Here is a 10,746-nt window from a genome sequence, read left to right on the forward strand (position 1 = left end):
AGACGGGAGGAAATAAATTACGAATTATAAAAGGGGAAACCGCAGGTAATGGAAGGTAATATATACATACCGCGCCACCAGAGAAAAGCATGTAAGGCGCGATAGCCGTACGAGGAACCACAAAAAAGCCAACGTTATCTAAGAGTTATCTTCTGGGAGACGGGCAAGATATCGGTTGGCAGACGTAGAACCGTATGTATCAACGGTAAAAAAATGTCTTCTCGTAAAATGAAGGGATCCGGAGGGACGCGGGTTTTACGGCAAAAGCTAAAGTCTACAGCGCTTGTACGGACAGAAGTATATATAATATATCTTTAAAAAGGAATCAACGCTGTATGACCAAACGTTTGTGGACACCTGACCATCAAGCCATGAGCTCGTTAGACATTCCAACAACCATGGGCGGTAACCATTGTAAAAAACGTGGCCGTTTAATATGGATTTGCCACACCTCCTTGTGGCCTCTCCTCATCCCGGGCAAGGCTTTCCACGAGATGTTGGAGTGTCATTATGGGAAGTTGAGTCTATCTAGAAGAACATTTGTGAGGTCAGGTACTGATGTTGGATGAGAAGACGTGGCTTCCGAATGGTGTTACCATTCATCCCAAAGGTGTTCAGTAGGGATATACCGATACAGATACTAGTACTAGTACTCATACTCGCCCAAATGCTCCGATGCCTAGCCCGATACTTCCTGTATCAGGAAGCCGGGCAGCGCGTCATTACACGTTGCCTGGTTTCCCGATTGGCCGGGAAGCCGGCTCCATGCTCCCTCGTCACTTGTGACGAGAGAGCATGGAGCCGACTTCCTGGCCAAACTGATTGGCCGGGAAGCCGGGTTCATGCTCCCTCGTCATCTCATGACGAGGGAGCATGGAGCCGGCCTCCCGGCCAAATAAGGAAGCTGGGCGCAGCGCCATTACGCAGCGCCCATCTTCCATGATTGGCCAGCAAGCCGGCTCCATGCTTTCTCGTCACATAGTGATGAGAAGCATGGGACGGCTTTCTTGTTAATCGGGAAGCCGGGTGGCGGGTCTTTACACGCTGCCAGGCTAATCAGGAAGCCAGGTGGAAAGTAATTACACGCCGCCTGGCTTCCTGAATGGGACTTCCGGTACTCGGTAATTGGTATCGGCGAGTACGGAAAAAAAAATATCGGTACTCGTACTCGGTACCAAAATACCGGTATCGGCGCATCCCTACCAAAAACCATGGGCGTTAACCATTGTAAAACCATGGGCGTTAATATGAATTTGCCCCCTCCTTATGGCCTCCCTCTTCTGGGCAGGCTTTGCACAAGATGTTGGAGTGTCATTATGGGAAGTTGGGTCTATCAAGCTAGAAGAACATTTGTGAGGTCAGGTACTGATGTTGGATGAGAAGACCTGGCTTCCGAATGGTGTTACCATTCATTCCAAAAGGTGTTCAGTAGGGTTGAGTTCCTCAACACCAAACCATGTCTTTATGGAGCTGGCCTTGTATGCAGGGGCACCTCATGCCAGAGTAGATAAGACTGTTGCCACAAAGTGGGGCCAGTTATCCAAATTGGCCCACCAAGTCCTCCGTAAAGTGGGGCCAGTTATCTAAATTGGCCCACCAGGTCCTCCGTAGCCAAAAAAGGACTGGACATTTTCTAGGGTGCCCTTACGGTTTTGGAAAATGTCCGTTTGCTGTAGCCATAACAGGTCCTTTCACCAAAAACACCCGAGCTCAGAAGTTTGGAGAAGTGTCCACATACTTTTGGTCATTTAGTGTATTATTAAGCACCTTCTTCAATGTGATATTACATGCATTCATTCCTTAGTAATAAGTAAAAAGGGAACACTTGTTCCTGTGACCAGGGCCGGATTTACTCTCTGCTGCCCCAAGGCCGGGTTCCTCAATTGCCCGAAGAAGGGCTAAATGTAGAAAAAAAAACTGCCCGGCGGCTGTGCTGCCCCTCTACTACCTGCTGCCCCAAGGCCGGGCCTCAGAAGTCTGGCCCTGCCTGTGACAAATGTCTAAGAGGGGATTGACTGGCGTTGAAGAGATTTCTAGAGTTGTAACCTCAGGAATTTGAGGGGAAATCTCTTCACATGAGACACAAATGGCCAAAGTAAAATACCTGACTGGGTTCAATTCTTCTAAAGCAGCTAAAACAATTTTTGGTTTTAGATATTCTTCAGTAAAAAAAAAAAAAGCCGTTATGGTCATTTTAACCTTGACTGATCTCTTCCTTCTTGTTCACACCAGTATCACCGGCTCAGGAGTCTGTGCCTTCTACATGGACGACATCGAGAAGGTCTTCAACGGAAAGTTCAAAGAGCAAAAGACCACCGAATCGGCTTGGACCCCCATTCCAGAAGACAAGGTCCCCGTGCCCAGGTAAGAGGCTGATCATGTCATCACATGCAAAGCTGTGGAGGTCCATGTGCAAGGCTGAGTCCCACTCTTCTTCCACCTCCAGGCCTGGTAGCTGTGCGGGGTCTGGAAACGCCGCCTCCTACAAAGCCTCCACGGAGTTCCCGGATGAGACCCTCTCCTTCATCAAATCCTACCCTCTCCTGGACGAGGCTGTGCCTTCTATAACGGAGACGCCGTGGTTCACAAAGACGACCAGCAGGTATGAACACGCACACCTCATTGTTGGCTATGAAGTAGATGTGTTGGCAAGGACCAAACGGCAACTAGTAAGCATGGGGTCAATATTGTCATTGCTTACATATAACTAATGTAGCGCTCACCCCCGAAGGAGCCGCTGAATGCCCGGTTCATCTCTAGTCTGTCTAGGGTATGTTCTTCAGCTGCCCACACATTAGCATTCACCGCCCTTCTTCTAGTGCCCACAAACTGATGTCCACTCCAGTAGTATAATGCAGAATAACGTTTTATTGAAAGTTTTCACTGGGGAGAGAGGATGGAGGGGTTCTAAACCTTCAGGGGTGACCAACGGGAGCTCCAGACTCACCAGACCTGGTTGGCATATCAGTGTAGTTCCACTTGGGAGGCAGCGGATAGCAACTGAATCAGCAGATAGGCAGGATGAATCCAGATCCTCAACACAGGAAAGACACCGACCATGCTCCTGAAGTCCTCTTAGTTCCAGAGTACTTCAAGAGCCAGCATTGGCCCTTGGTCTCTTCCTTCATCAGCATCACAGGCCTCCGCCATGTTGGAGGCCTCAGGGAAACCTTTTCAACACACCAGCCTATGCCCACCCCCAGGCCTAAGGCCGAGCCTGGGGGGCAGGCTGAACAGAGCTAGCATTGGCCCTTGGTCTCTTCTTTTATCAGCAACACAGGCCTCCTCCATGTTGGAGGACTCAGGGAAACCTTTTCAACACACCAGCCTATGCCCACCCCCAGGCCTAAGGCCGAGCCTGGGGGGCAGGCTGAACAGAGCTAGCATTGGCCCTTGGTCTCTTCTTTTATCAGCAACACAGGCCTCCTCCATGTTGGAGGACTCAGGGAAACCTTTTCAACACACCAGCCTATGCCCACCCCCAGGCCTCAGGCCTAGCCTGGGGGGCAGGCTGAACAGAGCCAGCATTGGCCCTTGGTCTCTTCCTTCATCAGCAACACAGGCCTCCTCCATGTTGGAGGCTTCAGAGAAACCTTTCCCTCACACCAGCCTATGCCCACCCCCAGGCCTCAGGCCTAGCCTGGGGGGCAGGCTGAACAGCGCCACCCAGCCCTATTCCAAGGCTGGTTCCGGCTAGTCTGAACACATGGCAAATCCCTCCAGTATATGTACCCTATCCCAGCATGCACCACTGGCTGAGAGAAACCCGGTGATTGGCTGCTGTACTGTACCTACACTATAGCATCTCTCATTGGCTGTCCCACAATATGACAGAGTCACACTCCGCCCAGGAGGGGGGGGGGGGTACAGGCAATGCCAGACACCTGGAATTAACCAGATAATTGCCACTATAATCCAGTCAGGCCGACTACAGCCCCGGCTACCACTAAATGTCTAGTAGCCACACTAGCAACTAGCAACAGGCTTGACAAAGATAAGCGATTTAAAATCTTCAGCCCTGATGTTTTTTGCCGGATTTGATTAGTTCTCATAGGAAAAATCGAATAAGCTCTCAAAATCCGGCCCCCAGGGAGCTTGTTACCACGTTATATGTTGACAAACAAAGCAAGACTCTTACAAATGTTTCATGGAATGCGCTTCATCTTAGAGCCCTATAGACTGTGATGGAGAGCAATGCTCCACTCACTTCCTTGCAGTATTAGTTAATGTATTAAAACCGATATAACCAGCCTACTCAATGTAATCGTGCTGTGAAACAACCGCATGGGGTCCCTCAGCCTTGCGACGACTGTTTTCTAGTCAATGGGGGGCAAGAGGCAACATACAAAAGGTTTAATGATCTAGTCGCTCACTTTAAAATGCTTTTGTTCCTTTAATATGTTCATGGTATCAAGCAAGTTCGCAAATGCAACCTCTTATGTTTCATTGTTCATTGAGCACCGTAATATAATAATCAAGGGTGCTTGCAGTTCAGATCTACTTCTGGTTCCTAATAAAGTCATAAAGTCACAGTTGCTACTGTCAACACACTGGGGCACTCCTCCTCCTCCGTTCCCCCCCCACCACCACCACCCTGATGTCTTCAGCACTGGTCACCATAGGAGAGATGACCAGTACTTTTGGGTATGGAGGACTCAGCAGCTTGCAGTGTAGACAACTGTGTGCCCCCAACCTTCAGAGAGCTCTGCCCTCAACCCTACTGAACACCTTTGGGATCAATTGGAACACTACATTACTGTGTCCCTCCAACCGTCACAGAGCTCTGCCCTCAGCCCTACTGAACACCTTTGGGAAGTATTGGAACACTACATTGCTGTGTCCCTCCAACCGTCACAGAGCTCTGCCCTCAGCCCTACTGAACACCTTTGGGAAGTATTGGAACACTACATTGCTGTGTCCCTCCAACCGTCACAGAGCTCTGCCCTCAGCCCTACTGAACACCTTTGGGAAGTATTGGAACACTACATTGCTGTGTCCCTCCAACCGTCACAGAGCTCTGCCCTCAGCCCTACTGAACACCTTTGGGAAGTATTGGAACACTACATTGCTGTGTCCCTCCAACCGTCACAGAGCTCTGCCCTCAGCCCTACTGAACACCTTTGGGAAGTATTGGAACACTACATTGCTGTGTCCCTCCAACCGTCACAGAGCTCTGCCCTCAGCCCTACTGAACACCTTTGGGAAGTATTGGAACACTACATTGCTGTGTCCCTCCAACCTTCACAGAGCTTTGCAATCAACCCTACTGAACACCTTTGAGATTCATTGGAACACTACATTACTGTGTGCCTCCAACCGTCACAGAGCTCTGCCCTCAACCCTACGGAACACACCTTTGGGTTGAATTGGAACACTACGTTACTGTGTTCCTCCAACCTTCACAGAGCTCTGTCCTCAACCCTACTGAGCACCTTTGGGATGAATTGGAACAATACATTACAAGGCAAAGGTTGTATTTGCGAAGGTTACAAAGGTTGTATTTGCAAGAAAATATGTGGCCACCCCTTCAAATAATGGAGCTCAGGTGAACCCAGTTGCAAAGGGTTCTGTTAATGCTACAGCATACAGAAACATGTTACACAATTGTGCTCCTCTTACCTTGTGGTAACAGTTTGATAAAGACCCTTTTCTGTGACTGTGCTCAAAGCCAACTCCATAAAGTCTGACCAGCTTGGTGTGGAGAATCTGGAGTGTCCTGCACAGACCCCTGACCTCAACCCTACTGAGGACCTTTGGAATATATTGGAACCTCAACTGTGAGCCAGGTCTTCTCACCCAACATGACATCACCAATGGGCACAAATTCCCACAGACACCCTCCACAATCTTGAGGAAAGTCTTCCCAGAAGAGTAGAGGTTGTTGTGGTCACAAAAGGATGACAGGGGGGTGAGGAGGTTGGTAACTCCATTTTAATGGCCATGGTTTTGAATGGGAAGGCCAACAAGCCCACCAACAGTATGTCTGATGGTCAGGGGTCCACCAACTTTTGGCCTCATAGCGTAGCTGGAAAGGATTATGAGGTCCTCCTCACACTACGTAGTTGTTATCATCAAAATCTTACTGCTTGTGAACAGATCTGTAATAAAGAATAGGAAAGAAAACTTTTTTTCTTTCTTCTTCTTCTCCTGTGGCGAATCTTCAATTTATTGTGTTTACTTTGGAGAATAAAAAGCAGCAATTAACAATTGACGTGCAGGAACGCAGGAGGTATCGGGTATCCCGCTCCGTAGTAAATTACCCCATTCATCATCTGCTGCAGAAAACAAAATGTAGCTCATACCTAATCCTGAACTGTGATTGACAAATAGACTCTTCTGCCTTTTCTCCAAAACTTCTATGTACAATCTTGCCCTTTGCATGATAGATGAGGTAATTTGTATCCCAAACCCATTCATCAGAGATCTGCTTGCTGTATAACAAACCGTCCCCGTTCTCCGAACACACACTGTCATCTGTTACCTGTTGTCCTGCCGACTACGCCCGATTTGTCATTCCACGGAGTTCCAAATACACGGAGGGCGGCTCTTGTCTTCAATTGCCATTTAAAGCAAATAGAGAGTCTGTTCAATTTTTCTTTTTTAACCTGTAAAAAAGAAGACTAGCTTGATATAAATAATAAGAATAAAAACCTGGTTTCATTGTATAAATTATACTTAGAAAACAATCATATGTACTCATTACACACTCGGTCTCTGTTGACAATTCAAGCCTGATGAGTTGGCCAACTCATTGATGCAACGTACTCCCAGAAAGGCGGATACAACATAAAACCAAAACCTTGGGTACACCTGACCATCACACCCCCCTTTATGGCCAAACGTATGTTGAGACCTCTCCAATAGATTGACTTCAGGTGTATAGTGAAGGTTCTGGTAATAATACATCATACAAAGACAATTGTGCTCTTCCAGCCTTGTGGTCACAGTTTGGTGAAGACCCTTTTCTGTTCCACCATGACTGTCCACTGTGTACAAAGCCAGCTCCATAAAAGACATGGTGTGACCAGTTTGGTGAAGGCCCTTTTCTGGTCCACCATGACTGCCCCCTGTGTACAAAGCCAACTCCATAAAGACATGGGGTGACCAGTTTAGTGAAGGTCCCTTTCTCTTCCACCATGACTGCCCCCTGTTTTCAAAGCCAACTCCATAAAGTCCTGGTTTGACCAGTTTGGTGTGGAGGAACTTGAGTGACCTTCACAGAGCTCTACCTTCAACCCTACTGAACACCTTTGGGATGAACTAGATTGCTGATTGCGAGCCAGGTCTTCTCATCCAACATCAGTACCTCACAAATGCTCTTTAGGCTGAATGGACATGTACCCACAGACACCCTCCAAAATACTACAGCATACAAATACATTGTAGACAGCTGTGCTCTTCGAACCTTGTAACAGTTTGGCTTGGTGAGGACCCTTTTCTGTTTCACCATGACTGCCCCCAACCCTACTAAACACCTTTGGGATGAATCGGAATACTACACTACATGGCAAAAAAGTATATGGCCAACCCTCCAAATAATGGAGTTCAGGTGTTCCCAGTGGCAAATGGTTCTGTTAATGCTACAGCATACAGAAACATTTTGGACAATTGTGGTAACAGTTTGGTGAAGACCCTTTTCTGTTCCACCATGACCGTCCCCTGTGTACAAAGCCAGCTCCATAAAGACATGGTTTGACCACTTTGGTGAAGACCCTTTCCTATGCCACCATGACTGTCCCCCTGTGTACAAAGCCAGCTCCATAAAGACATGGTTTGATGAGTCTGTTGTGGTGGAACTCAAGTGGCCTTCACTTGGACTAGTTTGGCATGGAGGAACTGCAAAAGGTCAACTCCATATTAATTGAACCAGACTGTGAGCTTGGTCCTCTTGACCAACACGGTTTGACCAGTTTGGTGGAGGGACTTGAGTGTCCTGCACAGAATCCTAACCTCACAAATCGGCCAAATTACCACAGACACCCTCAAGCATCTTGTAGAATCCTACCCAGAAGAGTGGGGGCCAACTCCATAGTAATGACCATGGTTGGTTTTAGAGAATGGGATGGCCAACAAGTTCATACAGATGTGATGGTCAGGTGTCCTCAAATGTTTGACCATAGAGTGCATCTTATCAGAGCAGCTACTAACAAGGGAGGCTGAGTGATTGCGTTGTCACTGTTACTCATTATGAAGGAAGGTTGGTAGGCATCTTTGTCATGAAGCCCTGGTGGTTTGGGACCCTACCAAACAGTTCCACATTTTACCAAAGCAGAAATGTTGTTGCGATAAGAGACAAAATGCTATTTCTAGAAGTGGACAGTTGTAAAAAATCTTCCCTTTTCTCCTTTTCTAGGTACAAATTGACCCAAATTGCCGCCGACACGTCAGCCGGCCCGTACGGAAACTACACGGTCCTGTTCCTCGGCTCGGAGGACGGGAAGGTGCTGAAGGTCTTGACCGGCACAACGGAGAACTCCACCGTGGAGACGGCTCTCTTGGAGGAGATTAATGTCTACAGCCAAGATAGGTGAGCTCATCCCCATAAAGACGACGGTGAATAATGTCATCCCACAAATCTGCCGCTTGCTAAGAGCCCTTGCGTCATCTCCCGTAGGTGCGGGGTGAAGGCGGAGGACGGCAAGATTTTGGGGCTGCAGGTGGACCGCGAAAACCACGCCTTGTTCGTCGCCTTCTCCAGCTGCATCGTCCGCGTCCCTCTGAGCCGCTGCGAAAGCTTCGGGACCTGCAGACGGTGAGTAACGGCGATGGGAAGATTATGTTTTCTTGTGTTCAGCAATTTTAACCCTCACACAGCTCGAGTATAAACATATCCCTTACATAGGACTACTACTCCCAACACCGAGCCTACAAGGTAGTAGTATGTTATGTAGGAAAGTGCACCAGGGCCAGGATAGGCAAAGCTCGAGTATAAACATATCCCTTCCATAGGACTACTACTCCCAACACTGAGCCTACAAGGTAGTAGTATGTCATGTAGGAAAGTGCACCAGAGCCAGGAAAAGGGGTAGACGGAACTGACTGGGGCACTTTAGCAATGGGGGGGAGGGATATGCAACCTGTGCTGCTGTCAGCGCTGAGACATCTCTGGTCATGTGACCACCCCGGGTGCCACGTGTTGGAGAGATGAGCTCCTTCTCACACATACTCCCAAATTATACACCCAACAGAGCTTCCGGCAAAATCACATTCTATAATCCTATAATGCTCCGCTTCCAAACTCCTGCCTGCCTGCGGGCTCTGTAACTTCTCCCTTTCTGGCTATCGGACCGCCTGTGCTTGTTCACAGAGCTCAGTAGCTGAAGCTGACATGTAAATGAATGCGTTTGAGCAGTGACTCCTCCCTTACTGGACGGCTCCGTCCGTGGTTTCCAGCAGACAAAGCCAGAAGCTTCTGTTGTTCTGCCTCTTTGGGTAGCTCACAGCGCTTTGGGAATCCTGTGTCCTGAGTTACATGTTTCACAGGACAAAGGTTCTCAAGACAATCTCTTTATCTATCTCTCTTATATCTATTATCTATCTATGTATGATAGATAGATAGATAGATAGATAGATATATGAGAGATGGATTAAGAGACATGAGAGAGAGAGATATGGAAGATCTATCCTATCTATCTATCTATCTATCTATCTATCTATCTATCTATCTATCTATCTATCTGATTATCTCTCTCTATCGATCATTTATGTCTATCTATTGCTCCATCTCTCTATCTCATGTTTACCTCCTATCTCTTTATCTATACCTCTTATATCAATGATCTATCTATATATGATAGATAGATAGATAGATAGATAGATAGATAGAGAGATATATAGAGAGAGAGATAGATAGATAGAGAGATATATAGAGAGAGAGATAGATAGATAGGATAGATCTTCTATTTCTCTCTCTCTCTCTCTCTCTCTCTCTCTCTCATGTCTACCATGATTTACCAAGATATCTTCCATCTCTATCTATCTATCTATCTATCTATCTATCTATCTATCTATCTATCTATCTATCTATCTATCTCCCTCTCTCTATGTTGATCCATGCATCTTATAGCAATCTATCTATATCTATCTTCTATCTATTGATCTATTTTATATCTATTATCTATGCATGTAAAGCATGTATCTCTATTTCCATCTATCTGCCCCACCTTCCCACTCTCTCTTTTTTCCCCCTGCTTATTTCTCACTCTCTCTCCTTGCCTCTTTCTATCTATCTATCTATCTATCTATCTATCTATCTATCTATCTATCTATCTATCTATCTATCTATCTATCTATCCATCCATCCATCCAATACACCATTCCCTACACCCCCTCCTCCTCCCGGCCCCCCCTATCTCTCCTTGTTCCGCGCCCTCTTCCAGTCCTCAGTATTAGGGAGGAGAGGGAGCAGGGAACGGCGATGCGTCCTACTCAGACGGTGACATTGAGGGGACACAATACACAATAATAACATTCGGTGATAAGGAGGAGAAGAGACATAAAGAAGAAGCCGGCTGATTAGGTCTATTTAGCGGCGCGCATTCATTTTCACAATGGCCTGTGATCTATTGTTCCGCGCCGGTTTTGCGGATGAATGCCCCCCCCCCTCTTTTTGTGCGGCGAGGGGAAATATAACTAGCTTGGAAATAATCTCATTAATAAAGTCGCACGGAGAACAAAAGCAGCTCAAATTTCACAACGGTTCATGCGTTCGTGTGCAGCAATGCCGCCGTGCCCGTCGCTGCGAAT

At 47.3% G+C, this 10,746-nt stretch overlaps 1 protein-coding gene across 1 annotated transcript in view; it reads left to right on the forward strand.

The window, feature by feature from the left end:
• LOC108801967 (semaphorin-6D-like) overlaps window positions 1-10,746 on the forward strand; it is a 52,213-nt gene that overhangs the window by 19,361 nt on the left and 22,106 nt on the right. Inside the window, exons 9-12 of the mRNA XM_018573871.1 lie at window positions 2,233-2,364; window positions 2,447-2,602; window positions 8,354-8,527; window positions 8,615-8,752. Coding sequence (XP_018429373.1) covers window positions 2,233-2,364; window positions 2,447-2,602; window positions 8,354-8,527; window positions 8,615-8,752 — 600 coding nt within the window. The remainder of the gene's footprint in view (window positions 1-2,232; window positions 2,365-2,446; window positions 2,603-8,353; window positions 8,528-8,614; window positions 8,753-10,746) is intronic.

Source organism: Nanorana parkeri, unplaced genomic scaffold (genome assembly GCF_000935625.1).
Source record: "Nanorana parkeri isolate BGI_ZX_2015 unplaced genomic scaffold, ASM93562v1 scaffold2587, whole genome shotgun sequence".
Classification (NCBI taxonomy): Eukaryota; Metazoa; Chordata; class Amphibia; order Anura; family Dicroglossidae; genus Nanorana; species Nanorana parkeri.